At 64.7% G+C, this 22,934-nt stretch overlaps 2 protein-coding genes and 1 long non-coding RNA gene across 4 annotated transcripts in view; 2 read left to right on the forward strand and 1 right to left on the reverse strand.

The window, feature by feature from the left end:
• The window catches only part of MRPL43 (mitochondrial ribosomal protein L43), a 1,031-nt gene extending 337 nt beyond the window's left edge, over nucleotides 1-694 (forward strand). Inside the window, 2 exon segments of the mRNA XM_035329506.1 lie at nucleotides 386-460; nucleotides 462-694. Coding sequence (XP_035185397.1) covers nucleotides 386-460; nucleotides 462-693 — 307 coding nt within the window. The 3' untranslated portion in view covers nucleotide 694.
• Nucleotides 695-1,975: 1,281 nt separating this feature from the next.
• SEMA4G (semaphorin 4G) lies at nucleotides 1,976-21,832 on the reverse strand. 2 transcript variants are annotated; one of them, XM_035329499.1, is made up of 15 exons: nucleotides 21,754-21,832; nucleotides 6,797-7,000; nucleotides 6,421-6,569; nucleotides 6,225-6,287; nucleotides 6,049-6,147; nucleotides 5,102-5,195; nucleotides 4,877-4,990; nucleotides 4,544-4,710; nucleotides 4,247-4,416; nucleotides 4,025-4,169; nucleotides 3,710-3,932; nucleotides 3,515-3,630; nucleotides 3,270-3,421; nucleotides 3,123-3,184; nucleotides 1,976-3,031 (listed from the first exon to the last, which is right to left on the reverse strand). In XM_035329499.1, exons 1-15 carry the CDS (start codon nucleotides 21,815-21,817, stop codon nucleotides 2,175-2,177), a joined length of 2,679 nt encoding a protein of 892 aa, XP_035185390.1. In that variant the 5' UTR covers nucleotides 21,818-21,832; the 3' UTR covers nucleotides 1,976-2,174. The 2 variants fall into 2 exon arrangements, with proteins under 2 accessions (XP_035185390.1, XP_035185389.1); XM_035329498.1 differs by lacking the exon at nucleotides 21,754-21,832 and adding an exon at nucleotides 8,718-9,541.
• On the forward strand, nucleotides 12,356-12,780 carry LOC118168847. Its single transcript, XR_004751818.1, has 2 exons — nucleotides 12,356-12,573; nucleotides 12,606-12,780. It is a non-coding gene; the product is annotated as an uncharacterized LOC118168847 (long non-coding RNA).
• Nucleotides 21,833-22,934: the final 1,102 nt, after the last annotated feature.

Consider the following 22,934-nt stretch of genomic DNA (forward strand, 5'->3'; position numbering starts at 1 on the left):
GGGGGGGAACTGGGAGGGAGGGCAGTGGGAGGAGAGGGGGGACTGGGGGAGGGCATTGGGAGGGGGGGCACTGGAGAGGAGGAACTGGAGGGGCACTGGGGGGCACTGGGAGGAAAAGGGTGTGGGGAGGGGGGATACTGGGAGGGGAGGGGGGGCTGGGGGGGCACTGGGAAGGGAGGGGGGAAGTGGGAGGGGGTCACCAGGAAGAGAAGGGTATGGGGAGGGGGGGACACTGGGAGGGGAAGGGAGCTGGGGGGGCACTGGGAAGGAAGGGAGGACTTGGGGGGGGACTGGGAGGAGAGGGGGAAGTGGGAGGGGGTCACCTGGAGGAGAAGGGTATGGGGAGGGGGGAAATGGGGGGAGACCGCAGAGGGAGGGGATACAGAAAGATGGCAGGGACACGTGCTCATGACAAGGGGGGGCACCGGGGACACCCCGGTCTCACCCCCCGGTCTCACCCCCCGTTGTGCCGCAGTGAACAGGACGGTGCGGGAGGAGCTCATCGCCAACAAGACGAGCGAGGAGATCGCCCAGCTCGCCACCAAGCTGGCCAACCAGTCCGGCCTGGACATCGTGCGCATTCGCAAGCCCTTCCACACCGACAACCCCAGCGTGCAGGGCCAGTGGCACCCCCTCACCAACAAGCCCCCCGCTCTCCTTGTGCGGGGCCCTCGCCTGACACCCCCCCAATAAAGCCTCGACCCCCCCACCGTACCGTGTGCATCGCTCCCCATGTCCGTACAGAGACACTGCCACCTCCAGACAGAGCCATCACATTTATTGCCTCGGGGCCGTGCCAGGGGGGAGCAGGCAGGGAGGGTGATGCCCCCTTAGGGGCGTAGGGGGTGGATTTTGTCCCCCCCCCTTCTTCACAGCGAAGAGGGAAGAGGCAGGAGAGGGCTGGTGCCCAGCCCAGCAGGGAGGGGGCTGAACTCTGGGCAATGCTTGGGGTGTATGAGCAAGGAACGCCACCCCAGTCCAGGTTTGTCCTCCAGTGTCACCTCCTCCCTGACACTGGGACACGGAGCAGGCAGGAGCAGAAGTAGTTGGGGTGGGATTTGGGGATTCAGGGCTGGTGGCTGCCCCTGGTAGTGCCATGAAGAGCCAGAGGCCCTACGGGAGGCAGGCCCTGGTGCAGGGATCCTCCTTGGTGTGCAAGGGACCGCCAAGGGGACATCTCTGTGCCATGGGCGACGGGACAGTGCCCAACACCCCCAGACATCCATGGGTGCCACATAGGAGGGCTGAAGTGTGCCATCTCCAGGCTGTGCGAGGCGAGGACACAGGAGCAGTGCTGGTCCCTTCCCACACTGCAGATAAGGACAGGGACAAGCCGGGCAGCACGTATGACCCTTAGGCATGGAGGATAACCTTGCTGCCAGCGTCCCACTGCCTGCCACCACATCCCTTCTGTGCCAGCAGCGCCCTGCGGGGAGCAGGCAGAGTGCTGTCAGGGTCAGCCCCCCCGCTGCAGTGCCACCTCCCCACAGCGCCCATCCCGCATCTCACCCAGCACTGCTGATCCCTCCTCAGGGTGGGCACGGGTAGCTCTCCCCTTCCTCTTCCTCCTCCTCTTCCTCACCATCCCTCGCCGAGCATCCTGCCGGGACAGTGAGCCCTGGGGAAGCAGACGTGGCAGCGGGCAGGGGCTGGTGGCCCCGCAGCACCGCAGCCCCCCTGTGCCCCCAGCCCCGCTCAGCACCCACCTCTCAGCAGCCGTCCGGCTCCCAGGCACCCAGGGCTGGGGCTCCCCGACGGGGCAGGTTGCGTCCTCCCATCTCTGGGACACGGTCTGTGGCCTGGACAGACAGACGGACAGAAACTCTCCCTCCCCTCCCGCCCCCGCGTCCACCTTCAGCCAGGCGCCAGCTCCTGCCTCCAGCTTGTGACCGCCGTCAGTGGGTTTTTGTACATAAATAAAGGTTTAAGATTTAATAAAATTCTCTCTGGGTGGGCTTTTTTTTTTTTTTTTTTGTCCTTTTCCATTGTTTTTCTTTTTTGCACATCAAGTCTTAAAAGTGAATGAAAAGCCAAAGGAACCGACGAGCCTGGGCCCGGCCCAATGCTGCGGTCCCGGAGGTAGTTTCGCCTGAGTCTGGTAACACTGCTGGCAGGGGGTGGGAGAAGGGGCCGGAGGGGAGGAGGGTCCCGCAGCGGGTCCCCCCCCGGGGCCCCTACACGGAGCTCTCGTCCAGCTTCTCCACCAGCTGCGTGTGTTTCCTCTTCTCCAGGATCTTGCTGAGCTCCTCGGTGAAGGAAGCGCTGCACAGCGGCGAGGCCAGCGGCTCGTCCTGCTGCAGCAGCATGTAGCTGTTGCCGTTCATCTTGCGCAGGACGCTGGGCAGGGCGCCCACCCCGTTGGTCAGCTCGGCTGGCAGCGCCGGCGGCGGCAGCGGCGGCGGGGGAACCACCGCCGGCAGCTCCTTGACCGGGGAGGTGGCGGCCGTGGGCGCCTCGCCGGGGATGATGCGCAGGCAGCCGTCGGGGTAGGCGAGCTCCTCCTCGTCCTCCTCCTCCTCCTCGCGGCCCTTGCGGAGGCAGCTGGCCGACACCGTCTGCAGCTCGGCGTTGGCGGGCCGCGGCTCCCCCAGGACGTACTTGCCCTTGCGCTTCTCCAGGCAGGACACGTAGAGCAGGACGATGCCCAGCACGGCGCACAGCACCACCAGCACCACGATGGTTGAGACGTAGACCACCTTGGCGTCCCCGGCCACCTGGGAGGCGGCGTGCGGCCCGGCGGTGGCGGTGGCGGCGGCGCGGGGCAGCTCGGGCAGCACGGTGAGGCTGTAAGCGGCCAGCAGCGTCCGCAGGCCCCGCTCCTCGCCGTAGCAGCGGTACTCGCCACCGTGCTCCGGCAGCGTGTCGGTCACCAGCAGCCCGTCCACCCCCACGCGCAGCCGCTCCTGCCCCGCGCCCGGCACCTCGCTGCCGTTCAGCAGCCACACGGCCCGCGCCAGGTTGGAGCGCTGGTCGCAGGGCAGCAGCACGTCGTCCCCGCGCAGCACCGTCCGGTTCTTCCACGGCAGGAAGCCTACGGGGGCACACACCCCGTCGCAACGGTGCCGGGGATCCCCCCCCCAGCCGCCCGGCACCCCTCGAAGCCCCCCCATGCGTGGACTCACTGCGCCCGGAGCCGCTCCGGCATCCCGCGTTGCCGCCCTGCACGTCCTGCACCAGCCCCGTGCTGCGGGACAGGGGGGGTCAGCACCCCGCAGCCTGCACGGCCCCAAAACCAGCGGGGCGATGGGCGCACCGACGGCTGGCCCTACCTGTCCCTGGAGGCCGTGTCACGGCAAGCCCGGCCATCCCAGGCGCAGTAGGGGTCCCGGGTGAGGATGCAGTCGTAGCAGGAGGTGTACCTGGCGCAGGAGGCCAGGGGCACCTGCAGGACCCCGCTGGCTGCCCCCACGTACAGGCTCCTCTGGGGTGAAAAGGGCCAAGCTCACAGCGTCGCCCCACGCAGGGCAATAGCCCCCCCCCCCCGTGAGCCCCCAGCCCCACGGCCACCCCTCACCTGCTTGTGGGAGACCACCAGGGTCTCCACGGGCTGCGGCTCCCCGAACACCTGCACCTCCTCGATGATGTGGACGCCGGAGTCCAGCACCACGGCCTTGTGGAGCCAGCCATCCCCTGCGGAGCCGGGCGGTCAGGGGACACGGGACCCCATCCCCGGCGCTCCCCAGGGACCCGTCCCACGTCCCGCGCTCACCCGTCCCCATGAAGAGCACGTCGTAGGAGCGCCCGTCGAGGGCCCGCACGCGGTCCACGGCCAGGCGGCTGTAGGCCACGCTCCTCTTGACCAGCAGCGGCTCGCCGCCCGCCGGCTGCACCTCCTCGAACATCAGCGGGTGCAGCTTGACGAAGTCCAGCACGCTGTTGGGCAGGTCCTGCGACGAGTTGAAGCCCCTCCTGCGGGAGCCGTCCGTGATGCACTGCCCGGGGAGGGGACACACACACACAGCCGTCAGCGGGGGCTTGCCCGCCCGTGCCCCCCTCCAACCCCACGACCTCCCCCGGCACTCACGGAGCCGGGCCGGGGCTCGGGCACCGCGCCGTCGTAGCGGGACCACTTGCGAGAGGAGTCCTGGTACTCCATGTAGGGGCCCTCGAAGGCGCGCTGCACCTCGGAGATGTTGTAGCGGCACACGGCCGACGCCTCCATCGTCCTCCTGGGCGCACAGCCCACGTCAGCCCGAGCTCTCCCCATTTTTTTTTCCCATCCCCGCGCCCACCCGGCCCCGCTCACCACTGCGCAGAGAGGGTGAAGGCGGCGTAGAAGACGGTGCTGGCCCAGCCGCCGCCGTCCAGGCTGCAGACGCTGCGCAGCACCTCGTAGTAGGGGATGTAGCACACCAGGCGGGCCTTCATGAAGGACGTCCACTTGCGCTGCAGGATCTTCTTCCCCCCCACGTCGCTCTGAGGACAAGGAGGGGATGTTGGCGGGTGTATCCTGCTCTGCCCGTGCCTCAGTTTTCCCCCGGGTGCAAGCTCGGAGCCCCTGCAGCAGGAGCAGCAGCACCCCGCTCCCCAGGGCCACCCCTACCTTGCACACGCGGGCCACCCGGGCCACGCGGGCCACCTGGCTCTTGTCGAAGAAGGAGGTGGTCTCCTCGCCCGCCCGCTCCGTGAAGAAGTAGTAGATTTTGTCGTCGTCGCCCACGGGGCTGTCCTTGCTCTCCCGGACCAGCACAGAGGCCACAAAGTCAGCGTCTGGGGGACGCAGAGTGGGAGGTGGCAGCTGGGGGCCCGCCAGGACCCCAAGGGCCCTCCCTGCCTCAGTTTCCCCTTGCAGCAAACCGCTCCGGACAAGCACCCGGGGCAATCCCCAGGCACCAGTGCCACCAGTCCGAGGGGACGGGGACAGGGACAGCCTTACCGTTCAGCCAGTGCAGGGGGGACTCCTCCATCTTCAGCGGCCGCTGGTGCAGGTTCCTCCGGATGTCGGGAAGGCTCCGAAACTCGTAGCGTGTGGCCGTGTACAAGCCGCCGTCTGCGCGGGGCAGGCACCCGTCAGCACGGCCACCACCGCACACCAGGGACAGCCCCGAAAGCCACCACGACCACGTAAAGGAGTATTCCACGTGGGTACGGTGCCGCTTACCCACGATGAGGCCGGTGTAGCCGCGGGAGGGGTCGTAGGGGCACTTCTCCTTGCCTTCCTCCAAGCGGGCAGGCAGCGTGAACCTGTCGGCATCCTAGGGGACCAGGGGCAGCGTCAGCAATGCCCACAGATGTGTCCCCCTGCCCCGGGCAGGATGAGCCTCCCAAAAAAACCCCACGCAAGCGCCTGGCACCATCCCCAGCAAGCCCCAGCCTGGCCAAGTGGCCGCTGCCCGGCTGGGCTGGGTCCCCCCCAGGCCGCGGCGATGTCGGTGTGTCACCACAGGAGTTATTTTCTTTGGGGTTTGCAGTTCAAAGCGCTTCAAATAATGATGGGGCCAAGCAGCGTGGCGGCTCCGTCAGCGGCTGGGGACAAACCAGACGGGCAGCACGGCCGTGGGAACAGGCTGGTAGTCCCACGGGCAGCTGGGGACATGGGGACGTGCACCGTGGCCCCGCGCCCCTCCGTCCCCCGGCTGCAGGAGGGACAGGAGCAAAGGGCGGCTGAGTCACCGAGGAGCTGCCACGCAGGGGTAGAAGGACCAGGGGACACAGCACCGTCCTGCCACCGCCCCGTGACATGGCCACGTAGGGACCCCAGCCCAGGAAATCCCCAGGGACGGGAGGATGAGTCAGAACTGCCACTGTCACCAGCCCACGGCAGCCTCGGGGGACACGCCATGCCGCCGACACCCTCAGGGACGCGGCTCTCAGAGACCCCCAGCACCAGCACGTCCCACCCCTCTGTCGTCCCCCCCCCCCGTGTCCCCACACGTCCCCAGCACCACCCCGCTGCGGGGTCAGAGTCCAGCCCCAGCGCCGGGGTGGGGACTGGCGGCGTCTGCGTGCCGGCGACTGCGCCGGGGCGCTGCCACCCCAAAGCCACGCGCCCGGACACGGGGTCGCTGCCCCCCAGGAGGGGCTGGGGCCGGGGCCGGGAGGACTCACGATGGCAGCGCAGAGCGGGTGGAAGGCGTAGGTGCCACAGGTGTAGAGGTGCGTGCTGTTGAGCCTCTGCAGGAACCGCACGTGGTTGAAGCACTCGGTCTGCGGAGGGGAGGAGGACACCGGTCACCAGCCGGTGACGCCGCGGTGGCCCCCCCGCTGCCCGGCGCTGGCCGTACCTTGTTGTTTCTGCCCTTCTGCAGGCAGTCCAGCTGCTTCTCCGGGGATGCTTCCCAGTGGATCTGCGGGGGGGGAAAGGAGCCATCAGCGCACGAACCCTCACCCCCGTGGCACGGGGGAGGCTCTGACGGAGGCTCGGAGCCTCTCTCCCCGTTTGGAGGCTGCTCGGGGACGGAGGGACAGGGCTGAGCTCACCGTGCGGTGCGAGCCGTCGGCCACGTTGCTGGCGTTGAGGGCGAAGATGGCCCCCCGGGCCCCCACGTAGAGGATGCCCCGCTCGTCCTCCAGCAGCAGCGTGGTGTAGTTCAGGCTGCGCCCGCTGAACCGCCGCACCCCTGACAGCTCTGGGAGAGAAAAGGGGGGCTCTGGGCGGGGGGCACACGGCCAGGACCCCAAGTTGGGGGGGGACCCAGGGTCACGGGGGAAAGTTTCAAAGCGGTTTTCGCTGCAGAGCACTCGAAAGCAGACTGAGCTTCCTTCCCGTTTTCCCTCACAGCCACTGCTCGCCTGCCCCAGCCCCGCTGCTCCCAGGGGTGGGGGAGGGCCCGGCACCCACCCTGCACCCCCTTACCGTCAAAGGTGACCGTGGTCCTGGGGGTGGCATCCAGGTCGGTGGCGGAGCGCCGGGACGGGTAGCCCATGACCGCAGCCACCAGGAGAGCAGTCAGGACCTTCACCGTGCCCCCGAGCATCTTCCCTGGCCCCCGGCGAGGGTGGCCCCCGGGCTGGGGGGCCCGGCAGAGCCACTGCTGGGGACGGGCTCCCCAGGACCCTCCTGAAATGCAGAGCGGGGGTCAGGGGTGCCGCCAGCCATGGGGATTTGGGGACGCCCAGCCCCGGTGGCGTGCTCAGGGGTGAAGGCGCAGTGAGGGGGAGTGGCAGAGGATGCTAAGGTCCCGTGGCCGGGGATGCAAGCGTGTCATGAGACCGCACGTCTCCGCACCAGGTGCAGAAGCAGAAGTGCCCCAAAGGCCCCCAGCACCACCTGGCCGGCAGCCACCACGCGGGGACTGTCCCCAAGCTGTCCCCAGGCAGGGGGAGGGGGGCAGCGCGGCAGCTGGTGCGCCCCCAAAGCCAAAGGGCTCTGCCCCTTCCCCAGATCCAGGAGCCCCGGGGTCCTCACGGGAGAGAGGAGCTGGCAGGAGGAAAAAACACGGGAAGTCGGCCTGAGATCATAAGGACAAAGGGCCGGGGAAGGATGCTCCAGGCACGTGCAGCGCAGGGCAGGGGAGAAGTGATCCGGAGCCATTTGGCTCCCCCATCAAGTCTTTTCACATGAGAGGGTTGTTTTCCCCCCAGTGTTTTTCCACTACATTTCAGTTTCCCTTTCATCAAAAGCTGCCTTGAAGCTCAGCATCTGCCTCAGCTCCCAGCCAGGAAGCAAAAAAAAAAACCCTGCCAAAAAACGCTGCCGCTCCCCCCCAAACCCCACCTCAGCCGGCCTGGGCGGGAGGTGTGAAACCACCACGGGGAGACAGCGAGCCGAGCCGCAGCATGAAACCACCGTCCTGTCCCCGGGGAAACAAAACTGCAGGAGGGCTGGAGAGGGGCCGTGAGGGAGGACGGGGCCGGGGATCTCGTAAAACAGCCAGCGAGGAGCAGCACCTCCATCCTCCTGGCTGGGAATTGAGCCCGGAGAAAGGGGCACCCCATTTCCCCGAGGGACCCCCAGCTGGCCCTGGAGGTGCCGACGAGGACAGAGACCACGGGGTGTCTCTGAACGGGAGAGCTCCCCGTAAAGCAGCCGGCACTAATATGTTTGCTTAGGGTTTTCTTAGATATAAACCAAATACCTGGCCCTCTAGCAAAGCTGTTCAAACACGCTCGCTGCAGACGGTTTCCCTAAAGCAAATACCTCGCCGGGCTTCAGACAGAGGGGAGGGAAAAGCAAAACAAGGCAAGAACCAGAAGGGCCCAGGAGGAGATGCGGGAGGCTGCCTTTTCCAGCCAGCACGGTCCTGGATCCCAGCAGGGAGGGGGATTTCCCTGCCAGGGGTGGCTCTGACACCTCCACGTTACCCCAGAGCTGGCAGGGGGGCTTCAGCCCTGCGTGGGGCCAGGAGGGCGCGGAGCATCCCCTGTTCACATAACCCCTGCACCCCAGGGAGGTTGTGACGCAGCAGGGCACTGAGAGCGAGCAGTCTGGGGGGCAAACGGGGCTGTGGGGCGGCACGGTGGCATCTAAAAGGACACATGGCAATGGGGACAGGCTCCAGCAGCCACCTCGCTGCAGCAATCAAGGACCGGGGAAGTGCATCGAGCCCTGCGCAAACCCACGTCACCCGGGCTGGGGAGGGGACACGCGGCGCCAGCGGGTCCCCAGACCTCCTCCGGCCAGGAGGACACCGCGAATAAAAGCAGCAGCACGGCCACACACGGGCTGCCCGCAGCCAGACCACGTCTCCTGCCCACAAACAAGCCCTGACCTTTGCTGGTCCCCCCCCCCCCCCTCAGCGTCCTGCCCCCGCTCACGCAGCGCCTGCGGACTTTAACCCGCGCCAGCGCCGCGAGGGCTCGAGGCAGGGCCTGGGTCGGGCCGGGCGCACGCGGCTGTTCCAGCCCAGCGGCTGCACCCATGTGCAAAGGCTCCTTCGCCCCAGATCTGGTGTTAACTTTGTCCTGAAGGAAATTAATCGCTTTGCTCTAAGGGCTGGTTAATGTGTTACTCAAAGGGAAGGGCTGCTTCGAGCTGCTCTTTTTTATTTATTTTAGGCTTTTCTTTTAACACCTAGGGATGGGGGAAGGTGCAGGAGAGAACTGAGAGCATCCCCGGTCCCTCCCAGATCACCGCCCCAGGCCCCCCCCGGCCCCGCTGCTCCCCACAAAGCAAAGCCCGAGCCCAGGCTCCGTGCCAGGGGCAGAGAGCTCAGGGCCACAGGACGCACACAGCTGGTTTGCTTGCTCCAGCACGGCTTTTCCATCAGAAAAGGGGAAGAGGCAGGAGGAGAAACGACACGGAGAGATTTCTCCACGGGAGGGAGACAAAAGGGAGAGAGAAGGTGGCGACAGCTCTGCTGAAACCTGGGGTTTGAGAGGAAAACCAGCCAGCACCACGGGGATGCTCCGGTGCTGGTGAGGACAAAGGTCGGGCATCAGCTGCCTGGCATGGGGACAATGCGGGCAGGGGGACCCCAAAAACGTCCCCAGCTGCCGGGCGGTGCTGGAGGAGGAGCAGGGTGTCACCGCCAGCCAGCCCCGGTCAGGTCGGACTGGGTTTACTGGGTCACGGCTGGAGCGTGGCTGGGCCAGCCTCCGCTCCGCACTGCGCACCCAGACGAGCCGGCCCGGCCCTCGGCGACTTAAAATACCCACGTGGAGCATCTCCACAGGCACGTGGGGTGCTTTGGGGCCTGGCCGAGGAGACCCTGTGGGGCTTCTGCATGCCCTGGTGGCCTCATCCTGCCTGGGATGGGTGCTGCCTCCTCCAGACGGAGCTGGTGGGGCGGACACGCAGGTACAGGGTGGCTCCTGGGACCCAAAGCTTCCCTGAGCATGAGAAGAGGCTGGAAACACCATCGGGATCAGCCCTCCTCCCTGGAGCATGGGGACGAGGCAGGGAGAGCACCCAGGGCTCCACAGAGCCTCCGTCCAGAGCCTCCCCCAGCTGCCAGCATCCCAGATCCGTGCTCTGCAGGACAGCGAGCACCTCGGAGCCCTGCAGCTGCGGGCGTGGGGACGAGCGAGGGAAGCCCGGCAGGAGCAAGGAGCCGCGAGCGCGTCCCCGGCAGCCCCTTGGTTTGAGAGAGGCTGCGAAATCCTGCGAGATCCCGCGGTGCCCGGCAAGGGCAGCTGGGATGAGGGTTGCCAGGCAACTTTAATTCGGCTTTTTCCCAACTTGCAGGCTGGAAATCACCCGCGGGTCCAGCGCCAGCTCGTGGCAAATGGCCCCCTGAGCAGGGTCCCCCCTGCACTGTCCCCAAACACCAGCCCCAGCGGCTGCGTCCCGGGGCCGGAGGTGACCCGCAGGACAGACAGTTCCCAGCCGGCTGGGATTTTGTCAACAGCAGCAAGAAAAATGCTAACTTGCCAAAAGTCCTCCGGGAAAATGGGATCTGTGATGCATTTGGGTGCTGGGGACGGGGAGGGAAGGAGCGCGGTGACCTTCTGCCAGCTCTTCTCCGCGTTTATTTCGGTCGACTTCTTTAAACAAAACCGAGCTCGACCCCGAGGCGCTTCACTGGAGATGCACAAGAGCACGAGCTAGTGCTCCTTTCCCCAAATTAGGGATTCGGGCACAGCAGAGGGGAAGGAGAGCAACAACAGCCAACGAGCCCCTGCTGCAGCGTGGCCCCGTTCCCCCCGCGTCACGCTCACAGCAAAGCCAGGCAGGGAACGCTGCCCCCAGCCTGGGGTGGGCAGAGAAGGAAAACTGAATTTTCCTACCAGATCTGAGCCCCCCCCCCATGCAGAGCCCTGGGCTCAGCCCTCCCCAGCACAGCCCTGGGGAGCCGTAAATGCAGGTGGGGAGGACCCGTGGTGGGAACAGCACCCACCTCCCTGCTTTCCTGCAAGAACCCCTGCCTCCCCGCAGCCGGGTCGGGTTTGACACAGGGTAAGACGTTCGAAGGCCGGCGGCAGCACTGCCCCATCCAAACCCACCAAAAGAAAAGAAAACCCAACTGGGAACTCAGCGAGCCCCCACCCAGCACGTCACCCTGCGGGCACCCGAGCGAACCCCGCATCCCCAGGGCGCCTGCGCCCCAGGCCGACACGGAGACACCGCAGGAGCCAAGGGAACAGAGAAGTGAAACAAACCCCAAAGGAGCCGAGACACCGCCGAGACGCCGCGGCCAGGCGCTGACTTCCCCCTGCCGCCAGCTCTCCCCTGTACAGGACGGGGATGCGGGGTGCAGTGCCTCGGCACAGGGCCCTGGGGATGCTGCAAAGATGCTCTGCAGGGAACAAGGGGGAAAAGCACCCCCGGGGCGAATGAAGCCAGCCCCAACCCCACCTCCCCCATCCTCAGCATCGCCCCGCACCATCACGGGGAAGCGCTGGGAGGAGGAGGCAGACGCAGCGCTGGGAACGTCGCCACCAAAAATCAACATTTTTTCCTGTGTTTTTTTTTTTTTCCCTTGCTGTGGCAGGCCGAGAACAGCATGGCTGGATGGACCGACGGACGGACGGACGGCCCTCCGTGCCACAGCAGAGGCTCCCAGCGAGGGGGCGTGCGGCGCCTCGCTCACACACCGCAGCTCGTCGCAAGGGGCTGGATGCGATCTGCAGCTCAGCCTTAAAAGGATCTGTGGTCGAGGCACGCTGCTTCCACGGCAGAATAAGCGGAATAATTTTAGAATTTGACTCCCAGGAACAATTAAAAGAAAAAAAAAAAAAAAGAGAGAAAGAAAACAACCCAAAGCCCCAGCCCTAAATTTAAAGGGACGCTGCAGAGCCTGCTGCTGATGCCGGCGTAGCCTCGCTCGGGTTTTGGGGGCTTTTTGGTGAATTCGGGACCGTTTTGCTCATCCCCGCGGACACACTTTGTTTCGTCTCGCTGGGCTCGCACAATGCGGGGCAATGAATTAGCGCGGGTGTTTGCTCAGAGCTGCTTTGCCTTCCAGTTTCTTCTCGGGTTTCAGAGCCGCGTGCTGCCGACGGCGCCGTTCCCACGGGCGAGCGCGGGGCAGGAGGTGCCCAGCACGGGGAGGGGGCTCCCAGCCCGCGGGGTTTTGGGGCACATCAGAGGCTGCGGGGGCAGCTGGAGCCCGACCAAGCCGGCCTCGCCCCAGTTCAAGGCTTCTGACTGCAAGCCTGTCCCTCTCCGTTTTATTTATCTCAAAGATAAACTGTTTTTTTCTTCTTTTCCCAAACGTCGAGCAGAACCAGATGACAGCAGCGCTTTTATTGGTTCCAGCTTAACCAACCTCAGCTTGTTTGCTTCGGTTGCCCTCGAGGAAGCTTCAGCTTCGGGGTCAAAGCGGAGCCGATGTCCTTTTTCACTCCGGGTCCAAAGCCCGCACGAAGCCCTGAGCTTTCCCTCAGCCTTTCCCAGAGTGGTTTGCGTGCAGCCGGCCCGGCCGCCTCCCAGCCAGTCCCGGCGTGCATTTGCATGGGCTCGGCAGCAGGAACAGGGGAGAGCTTCCCAGTCCAAGCAGGAGCTTCTCAGCACGAGGGAAGCACGAGCTGGGACAGCCTGGGTCTCCAAGCATCGGCAGCGAAGATCCCCCAAAACCCTCCTCGTAGTGTCAGCTGCCCCTCTGCTGGATCAACCTGGCCAGGAAACATCCCAAGGCACCAAGACCCCTCCGGGACCCCCAGCAGAGCCCCCCAGCTGCTCACCCACCCCCAGCTCCCCAGCAAGCCCCATCACGACGCCGTGCTGAGCCCAGGGGGGGTGGAAATCCCCAGGTGGGCAGGGATGGTGCGCCCCCCCCCCCCAGGCCCCCGGGTGCCGGCTGTGCACGCTCCGTGGGCAGCCCCACCGAGCGCACCTGGCTGCTCTCGCCCCGAATTCGCTGCCAGCTTTGCCCAACAAACCTCCCGGCTCCGGCATTCCTGGCGGGGAAAGCAGGGAAAGGTTCAAATGGATGTTGGCTGGGAAAAGGGGGGGGAGAAAAAGCCCGACGCCACAAAGCCCTCGCTTGCAGGAACCGAAAGGGTTGTGTCGGGTTGTTGGTTTTCATTTTCCTTGTTGCTTTTTTTTTTTTTTCCCCTCCGGTTGCAACACAAAACCAAAGCCAAGATAGAGATCACGGCAGCGGGGGGCAGCTCTCTGCTCTGCGTCCCTCCGGGCAGCGCCGGCCCGGCCAAGGCCACGTCCCGGGGGACCCGCAGCAGCGTCACCGTCACCGCGGGGACAGGGTCCGGGCAGGGGCTGAGCACCGGGAGCACGGCCGGATCCTGCCCAGCCGTGGAGAGGGGAAAAGCAGCAGGAGCCCCCGGCGGTAGCACAAGTAGCACAAACCCCGGCATCGCTATTATTAATAATTTCCCTGCCTCTGGGGGAATCTGTGCTCCTCATCCATTTTGGGCAGTCTCTTTGTCTTCCGAGATGATTTTTCTTGGCACCACAAATTCCCCTCTCACAGGTCCCCCTCCCACTTCAAGCCCCGGGATGTCAAGGCCGTGCACAAGCCGCCAGCCCACCCGGGGATACCGGTGGGAAGGGCACAAAGAGCCCAGACCCCAGTCACGGCGGGTCCCTCCTGCCCCCAGGTCCACACGCCCACCCCGGCACAGCCCCAGCCCTGCAGCCCCCCACATCCCGAGGGATGGCTGCACAGCTCCGCTGGGGCCCCAGGTAGCTCTCAGCCTCCCCAGCACCGCCAGCATCCCCCGGCACAGCCGCGACCCCCAGGCCTGCTCTCATGGGGGGCTGCACCAACCCCCCGCAGCTGGTGCCCTGCCTGCTGCAGCCCTGACTCCCACCACCTCGCCCCCCAAGCACATCCCCCTGTCGCCCCTAACCAGATCCCCCAGCCCCCAAACTGTCCCCAGAGCCAGGCACCAGCGCCTACACCACCCCCACACGTCCCTACCCCCCTCCAGCCCTCGTCACCCCCAAATCCCCACCTGCACCAGAGCCCCCCTTTCCCCCCTCCCCAAGGCTCTGCTCCGGCTGCCCCCCAGGCGTCTCTCCCAGCACCCACCCCCCGCCCCCGCACCCAGCTCCTCTGTGGGGCGCCCCACAGCACCTCAGACCCTGCCCTCCCGCCCCCAGGCAGGTCCCAGCCCCCTCCTCCTGCTCAGCACCCTGCCCACGGCCGCAGCCCCCAGCCCTACCGGTGCCGGCCGCGCTCCCAGCCCCCCAGATCCCCACCGCCCCCTTCCCCGCATGCGGGCCAGCCCGACCCACAGCCGGCACCGCGCACCCAGCACCCCAAATCCCCCTCCGAGCCTACGGGGGAAGCACCCGCACCCCGCACCCCAACCACGCGCGGTGCGCACACGCAGCGCCCCGCACCCAGCACCCGGCCCCGCGCCGCGCTCGCCTGGCTCCGGCCCCGTCTCTTGCCTGCGGCTGGGCTCCGCGGGGCTCGGCACGGCTCCGCTCGGCTCGGCTCGGCTCGGGGCGAGCCGCCCGGCGCAGGTCGCTGCGCGCAGCCCCGCCGTGGGCCGTGCCGAGCCGCCCGCCCCCTGCCGGCTGCGCTGCGCCCCACCGGTACCGGGCCCGGGGGCAGCGGCACCGGGCTCTGCCCCGCTCCAGAAGGCCGAGCGAGAGGCACCGGGACCGTCCCCTTCGTCCTCCCCCCGCCGCATCCCCTCCCCGAGGCCGTCCCGACCCTGCCTGCGCGCCCGGCTGGGCACCGCGCCCGGCGTGGCGCGGAGAGGGGCAAAGTCTCCAAAGCGTGCGCCGAGCACAGGAGGGGACGTGGCCTTCGGCACCGCCACGGCTGGCTTGGGGACGGGGGTGCCCCCCTGGTGTGCTCGGGACGGGTTATTGGGGGCTGGGGGCTTCGCCGGAGGGGTGCTGTGCCCCTCGGGGTCTGCAGTGCCTGGCTCCGTGTGTGCCGCATCGCGCGGTGCCACGTTGTGCCGTGCCACACTCGCCGTGCCTCATCGTGCCGTGCTGCATCGCACCGTGCTGTGCCACGCCGTGCCCTGCCATGGCGCACCGTGCCACGCCGTGCCGTGCCCCGTGGTGCTGTGCCACGCGGTGCCGTGCCGCCCCTTCTCCCTCCCGCCGGCACGTGCCTCTCCATGCGGTCTGCGTTCCCCCGTGGCAGGAGCTCGTTTTGGAAGCGCAGGCAGGGGCTGGGTACCCTAAGGCCCCGCGCAGAGCCTTCGTGTCCTGGGTGGCTTCTGCAGCTCCTCCCCACGGGCAGGAGCTGCCAGGTCCAGGCCTGTGTTTGCTTCCTTTCGCAAGATTTCGGCTGCCGGAGCGCCCAGCCGAGCCCTCCCTCCTCTCCTCTGTCACGGCGGCTTGCCGAAAGCACGAAGCCCGAGCACGGGGCTGTAATCAGCAGGTCGCATCTAGGGCAGCTGGAAGTCAGCTGGAGCGGGAGGCGGAGGTGCCGTACCTGCGTACGCCGGCTCCCGCCTCGCCCCACTGAGCCTCCCGCAGTCGCTGGCCCGTGTTTACCAAGGTGTGCAGCACCTGGTGCCGGCACGGTGCCATCGGGCGCTGCTCGGCCCCTCCTCTCCACGCCAGCCCCACGGGAGGGGGGCAGGAGTCCGTCCCCCCCCAGCCCTGCACCCCGCAGCTGTGCCCGCAGCTGGGCTGGGAGCCAGGTGGGTGCTGCTGGAGAGCGATTTTTGGAGCATCGCTCAGGGATGAGGGTTGGCCCCGCATGGAAACTTCTCACCACCTGGACCTCACCTGGGCATGGGAAATCTGGGGGGAGCAGAGCCAACATAACACCTCTGGGGGCTCCTGCGGGCACGGTGCCTGTCCCCACTGCCCTTGTGCCCAGCACACACTCTTAACCTGCACGGCACAAGAGCTCCCCGCTCCACGGAGCCCCCGAGCAGAGCGGAGACGCTACCCACCTCCTCCTGCGCTCCCGGCCTCCCTCCCGCCACGCCTGCACGCTCCAGCAGCTAATTGCCATTTCCTCCTGTCCCTGAGCAAAACCCGAGCGTCTCCACGCCTCGCCTCTCCGCCCACCCCACGGAAGTCAGACACCCACGCACCGGGCTCGCTGCAGCCCTGCCCGGCGCAGCCTGGATGGACCCGGCCGGAGCCGGAGCTCTGCGGGGGGAGCTGGAGCAGCAGCGCTGCCCGCACGGCAGAGATGCTGATTGATCTTATCCTGGGATCGGGGATACAAATCACTTGGTCCCCTGGGTCAGGTCCTAACCCCCGGGTTAGCGGGCGTGCTGCTCTCTGCACCTCGCTGCAGGCACGGGTGAGCGGGTTCCCCGTGGGCTGTGCTCTCCTTGACCTCCCGTGGGAAGCGAGCAGGGCCCTGCTTTCTGGGGCTCTCACCGGGGTGGACACTGGAGGCTTTCCCCTAAAAAAGCACCAAGCCCCCCCCAGCATGGCAGGGCACGGAGGGCACGCTGCCTGCGTGCCCGCTGTCCTGGGGAGAGGCCAGGCACGGCTGGAGGCTGTGGGGATGGTTACGGGACGGCTGGTCTGTCCCATCCCATCCCATCCCATCTCACAGCAGCACTCCCTGCCCACCCACGTGGCTACAAGCCCAAATTCGGGCTGCGCTAGCTCCTGGCCTCGGAGCGGGGTAATTAGTGCATGAGCAAAGAGCGAGCTGAGCCTGGCGCGCTCGGCACTGCGTATTTACAGGCCCAAGCTTGCGAGGCTTTAATTAATTAACGCGAGTCATCATCGGCAGCTGGAAAGAGATCTATTTCCAGAGCCTCCGCTTGCTTTGCTGCCCCCAAGAGATTCTCCGAAGGAATTTAGGGCCCCGCTGGTGCGAGGGCCAGCCCTTGCCTCCTTCTCACGGCTTCCCGGGGGCCAGCGCAGGGTCCCACCAGCCACGGCCGGGAGCCGAACCCAGCCCGGCCCCGTGGGGAAGAAGAGGAGCCGCCGTGGTGCCCTGCCGGCCTGCCCAGCCCGGCTGCTCTGTAATCGTGCTTTGCTCTCGCTTACAAAGCCGGGCTGGTTCCCACCGTGCCTGCCCACAGCCCGCTTCACCCCTCTGATGCCCAGCCAGCACAGATGAACCCCATATTCTGCCCACACCCCCCCCAGGTGACCGGTACCTCTACCCCAGCGCCGCGATGTGCTGCAGCTGGGCTCTCCCCATCACACGCACGGAGCCCCGAATTCGCCTCCTTTGGTCCAAAACCGCTCGGCGCGGCCGCCTCTCCCTCGCCCCGAGCAGGAGCAGAAGACACAACCCCCAGCCCGGGGATTTGGCTCGCTGCCGCCGCGCGTTACAAAACCTCCTCGCTCCGGGAGCCGGGGATTTATGAAAGCCGCGAAGCCCCGCGCTCAAACCACGCCAGCACGCACCGTGCCTGCTGGCTCCCGGCCCCAGGCTGCGGGGGAGCCCCTTGTTTTTGGGGTTCCCTCTCCCCTCTGCCCCCGTCCCTCCCACCCCTCCAGCCAGGGGCTCTCAGGACATCCCAGCCCCCCTGCAGAGCGCCGCGGGCGAACCGTGCCGAGCGCCCCGCATCGGCCCTGGGGTAAATGCCCCGGCGGGCACAGGGCACGGCCGGCGCGGGGATCCTCTTCCCTCTGAGTCGCTGAGCAAACTTTCCAAACCACTCTTCCTTCTTCGGGCTGGGAGCCAGCGAGGAAAATTACAATTGCTGAGGGATTTGTCTGAGAAAGTTGCGACGTGCCAGAAGGCAGCGGCACGGCCTCTGCTGCCTCAGCACCAGCTCAGGGCTCGGTTTCTTTTACGGAGGGGACTTTTCCCCCTGCTCCATGCAGAGCAGGGTTGCTGCCCTGACTTCCCACACGATCACTTGCCGCATTCCCCTCCCGTAAGTGTCTGGCGGTGGAAATGGGGATGCTTTGGCCAAGCACCAGCAGCCCCGGCCCCACAGCGTGGTGCCAGCGCCGATTTTCAGCGGGGAGAAGGAGCTGAGTCACGGCAGCCTCTGCCTGCCTTCCCCTGCCCTTCTGCCGGGGGGCAAGGCAGGGGAAGCCCTTCCCGAAGCCCTTCCCTGGCCGGTCTGGACGGACAGACCACGCACGGCCGGGGCAGAGGGGAGAGGAGGGAGGTGCAGAGCACCGGCAGGAGCAGAAACGCTCCCAGGGGGAGCGGTGACGGCAGAGACATGGGCAACTTGTTCTGGCCAGGGGGCAGCGGCCTCCCCCGAGCCGAACTAACGCCATCCGCACTGCGAGGGAACGGCGGCGCAGTCAATAACCCGCCAGCACTGGCAGCCGAAGCCGAGCTCGTACATCACTCTCACGGCTTCCCTTCGTCTCTGACACTCTGATAGGGGCGAGGGGGCGGGGGAAGGCGAGGAGCTTCCAAAATTTATGAGCTCGGGTTTAAAAATACATCCCCGAGCAGCGCCGCGGAGCTGGGGAGGAGAGCGGCTTGAAGGCCGCCTTAGGGAACGAGGGCGAGCGCCGCGCCTGCCTCTGCAGGAGGGATTTGGGAGAGATTTGGGAATCCCACGTGGCTGCATAGCAAACGGCGTCCCCGTGGGGCTCGCTCAGCCAGGCACGGTTATCGATGCTGTGCAGGACAGGTCTGCTGTGAAATTAAAGGTAGGGGCAACAAATTCCCTGCTAAGATCCCTCCAACCCTACATAACATCATCAGCCACGCTGCAAAGCGGGTTGGGCTCTCACCTCCAGCCTCCTGCAACTCCCCCTCTCCCTCCCCGAGCCCCCCACATGGCGAGGGGCTCGCAGCCTCCTCTGGGCCCCTTGGAGCCCGCAGCTGGGATTTGGCCGAAACCTCTCTGCCACGGGGAATCAGGGATCAAACGATAAAGCTGAGGGGAGGGCAGGAAGAAGCTCGGTGACATCCGAGTCCTTGGCCTTCACGGCCAGACTCTGCCCCAGCGGGGTGCCGCGGAATGAGCGGCTGAAAAACACCGCCCCGTCCTGAAAAGCATTTAAAACCAATTCAGGCTGAGTGACAACGATGCTCAAAGCAAGAATTTGTCTGCTGAGACAAAATGAGCTATTTCGGTCTCGCCTTTGCTTTTAGTTTGCCTTTAAAGTGGGGAGGGCTGACAAACGCCGAGCAGGCAGCCTTCCCGGCACGGCCCCCGGCTCCCACCCTCCGCTGGGGAGATGCCGAGCGCACCAGGACGGTCCCCAGGGCCACCGCCGCATCTCCGCGCCGTGCAGCAGCGCCGAGGGCGATGGCTTTGCCATGGAAACATCTCCCTCCTACCAACAGATCTATCAGCACGCGTCCCAAAAGCAGCCCGGCTTTCATTGCGTGCCGATTTCTGCTTCCATCCGAGGAACACCGCAGCCCTACCCTCCGCATGCTTTATTTGTAAAGTTTGGGGTTAACCCATCCAAAGCACAGCATAGGCCCGAGGCTCCTCGCACACGGCCTCGTGGGGAGAACTTTGGTGGGCTCTTTAGACACGGGCGACGTTTCAAATGCCCGGTGTTAAATGTTGGAGGGGAGACAGGCAACTCTTCGTGTCCCCAGCCTGGCTCCGCAGCTCCAAGCCAGTGAAATTTCTCTGCAGCCTTCGGTAATTGATTTGTTTCTTACTGGTACCTCCGCCCAGGACTGTTCAACCAAGTGAATGTGTTCCAAAGCTGGATTTTTTTTTCCTCTTACGTAATCAGATTTTGGGAAGTTGCACCGAGACGCCTCACAACCAGTTTTTGTCCTGGGGTGTTTTCAGAGCGGGCAGCGCTCCTCGCAGCCAGGCGCTCTCGCGCATCTCCTATTACATGACGGCACAAACGGGGCGCGCAAGAGTCAGCCGAATTCCTTTGATTCATGTTCCTGCGTATCCGCACAGCTCATTTACCTTTATAAACAACACAAAACAAAAAGGGAGAGAGGAGAGGAGGGAGCTATTAAGAAGGACGGTGGCAAAGCCGGCAGGGCGCACGCCAGAGGGCTGGGTTAATGAGTTCCGCGTTCCCTCCCCGGCTGTCTGGAGCCAGCGCCGCTGTCCCAGCAGGGCTGACGCTGTCCCCAGCAGCCAGCGCGGGTGGCTCAGGACCCACGGGCACCCCGCAGCCCCGGCTGCTGCCACCAGCCCTGCACGGGCACGGGATGCTGGGGGGGGGGCTGTGGGGCTCCAGCCCCCGGTGCCACCATCCCCACCGGTGTGCGAGGAGCGTAGGGGGTCCTCCCTCTTACCTGGCCACGGCTGCGCTTCAGGGAAGGCACGAAATAGGAGGGCAGCGATTTTGCGTCACCCGCCGAAGCTGAGCCCCGCGCCCCCCCTGCCTGTGCCCCTGCAAGGACACGGCGAGGGAGCGGGGATGCGGAGGACGCCCGTCACCATCGTTTATTCTTGTCATTTCTGACCCGCAGGGTAAGAAGAACATCAGAGCGCTGCGGGCACGGAACAACCGGCTTTGTAGGTCATATCAGCGCGTAAAGCCCCATTAGGAACCGCAGCACGAAGCGTGAATAATGCTCCCTTTATTCCACCATACACCTCAACGCCCTTTAAATAAATGTAAATGGTTATTTACGGACTGGGTTTGGATGACACATCTGCTCGGGAACACGGCACTACAACGGAGCGGGAGCAGTAAGGTTGCTCTCACCCCCGTATACAAGCCAGGGTAACCGCAGCGCTGATAGGATTAGGGATTGCCCAAGGGATCCCGGGCAGAAGAACAGCGGGGAGATGGCTGTAAATCCTACACGCGCGGATTTACGTGCTGCCCACGAGCCGAGAGCTGCAGAGGAGCCGTCCTGCCACGGACAGCAGGGCAGGAAGGACTCTGAAGGGCTCCAAGACTGGGAAGGGACCTTCCAAAGCCAACCGGATCATTTCTGGAAAGCAGCGAACAGCCCAACCTTGGCAGCCTTCCTTAAATCCTTTCAGCAAATAACAACAGCGATTGCCAAAATTATCCGATAATGCAACGCCAGGGAGAGGGACAGCGAGTCCTCCTCTCCCAGGAGCACTGAGCTCCCTTTTGTCTTTGCAACCACAAAAGCCACGCTCTGGGCTGGAGCAGGGCGAGGTTGCCCCCAAGAGGCAAATCCAACACAGCAAGCACAGAGGGAAAATACTGAATTTTGTCCCAAAGATACCACCTGGCCCTCATTCTTCCTTCTCCACTAGTTGTGGACATCTACCAGATGGGTGGGAGGGGAGAAGGAGGTCGCTTTTGGTGTGTGGCTGCTTGGCTTTGCCGTGTTCTGCTGGAGGTCCTGAACCATGAGACATTTTTCCAAGTCTTTCTTGCAGTGTCATTAAGGATCAAAAAAAAAAAAAAAAAAAAAAGACAATGGGTTTTCTTCACCCACGTGAGACACGATCACAGACCTCACGAGGGCTGGGACACCTTCAGTAGCAACTTCTCGCAGGAGCAGAAAAGCAGAAGGAGAGAGACAATCGTGAACGTGACGCTTTGGAAACTGAGATGGCGTGACACTGACACGAAACCCCTCGCTCACCCCTAATGTAAAAGAGGAAGGCAGCCCAGCACGTCAGACCAGAGCCCCAGGGCCTTGGGGGCGTGCGGGAGCAGGACAGGCACGTGGGGATGCCTCCTGACACCATCCCGCGCCCTCCAGGGATCTGCAGCTTGAAGCTTCCTCAGCCAGGGACAGCCACTTTCACTCTGTAGCCCCTGATGGGTTTTTCTGCCACAAAACACTTTTTGAATGTCTTGGCTTTCAGCATCCCCAGGCAAGAAGATCCCCAGCTCCGGCTCCTCCTGTTTGCTTTGAGCCTTCACGCTAATATAAGCGCTACAGAGTCTGAAGCCAAATTACAGAGCGGCGTTGAATAACTTCTCTCTCTGCCCCTTTTTTTAGGCCATGTGATTGCAGAGCTCCCATCTCACCTTCCAGCATCACGACTATTACCCGCTGCCGAGCTGAATCGACGCAGCCTACTTAAAGGATGGTGACATGCTTTATGCCTACCCTACGAGCACACACGTACGCAGGCTCGCTCCCAAAGGGCTAAGCCTAGAGGCTGACGCACCGCAGCGAGGGCTGGAGCTGCTCTCCAAGATCCTACGGCCGGCAGAGACGTGCCCAAGGTACTCACTGCAGCTTTGGCAGGCTCCTCGTGGTCCCCCTGCAGCACGGCCCCGCTGGGCACGGCCCCACATCCTCGAGGAGCTCACCGCCAGCTCCGAACCACACGCGGCATCTCCGGCACGGCCGCTCCTGCCAGGCTCTCGATTACGAGGAAGGCTGGCACAGTGCCTCGGCGAACGGCAGCCGCGTACTGCGGGGGAAAAAAATACAGAATGAGGGCAAGGGAAAAATGGGCTAATAAGAGAAAGCCAGCCGGAATGAAAAATGTGGTGTGCTGAGCTAACGATGCTGGAGCCCAAGTGCCGAAGAAATAGGTTAGTACACGGGGGAGGGAGGGAGGCAATGCTCCATGAACGTGTAAGGGAACTGATACGCAGCGCAGCTTGTAAGCGCTCTCACCTGCCAGGCCTCTCCCTGCAGCCAGGGTTAGGGCAGTGGACACAGATTCAGTTTCAGCACGCAGATCAGTGCATCCACGAGCCTGACTGATGCTGTCTGAAGAGCCCGCAGCTGCCCTGCGTGATTCACATCGCCTCTATGAAAGCCTGCAGCGTGAATAAAGCACTGAACATAATGCCTAGCCGTCCTCCTCCCCAGCACCGAGCCTGACAGCTTTCAGCTCTAATCTTTATTCCAGCAGCAGCCTGGTGGTCAGCCCGGAGAAGAAATGGACCTCCTGCTACTGCTCGAGCTGCAAGAGCTAGGACTTTCATCTCCAAGAAAGCTTTGGGAAAAGAGAGCCAGAGACCTTAAGTGGCCAAGCCCTGGAGCCTTTAAGCCAAGCCCCAGTTCCCAGCACTTGCCACCCAGGGGAAGGGCAGTGGCCCTTTGACAGCTCCAGGGCTCCCTGGGGCTGGTGGCAAAGCCTGAGACGCCTCGATGTCAGCCAAGGGAACACTTCCAATTGTTCCATCTCCTCCCCTGTTACCTCCCCATGCTGGAGGAGACAAAATGTTATTCAGCAGGCTGGGAGAGGGGAGACATTCAAAGAGCTACGAGGCATCCGAAAGCTGCTTAACAGCCACGTGAAAACGCAGCTCAGCAGGCAGCACTTCCACCCAGCAAGTATGGGGAGTAGCTTTCAGCACCCAGACCGAAATACCAAGGCAGGAAGATGGGAATGTTTTACCTCTCTCACCACCCGGCGCTACTTTCGATACCAGATACCGTATTCCCTTTCAAATTCCT

Source organism: Oxyura jamaicensis, chromosome 6 (assembly GCF_011077185.1).
Source record: "Oxyura jamaicensis isolate SHBP4307 breed ruddy duck chromosome 6, BPBGC_Ojam_1.0, whole genome shotgun sequence".
In the NCBI taxonomy this organism is placed as follows: Eukaryota; Metazoa; Chordata; class Aves; order Anseriformes; family Anatidae; genus Oxyura; species Oxyura jamaicensis.

Bases quoted from the DNA above. Each gene is read 5' to 3' on its own strand.
- SEMA4G (XM_035329498.1), bottom strand. From the start codon at position 8,802: ATGGGTGCAGCCGCTGGGCTGGAACAGCCGCGTGCGCCCGGCCCGACC. The intron at 5,196-6,048 runs GTGAGTCCTCCC...CTGGTCCCCTAG, and splicing joins ACCCGCTCTGCGCTGCCATC to GATGCCGACAGGTTCACGCT. The intron at 3,185-3,269 runs GTAGGGCCAGCC...CCTGTCCCGCAG, and splicing joins GACACGGCCTCCAGGGACAG to CACGGGGCTGGTGCAGGACG.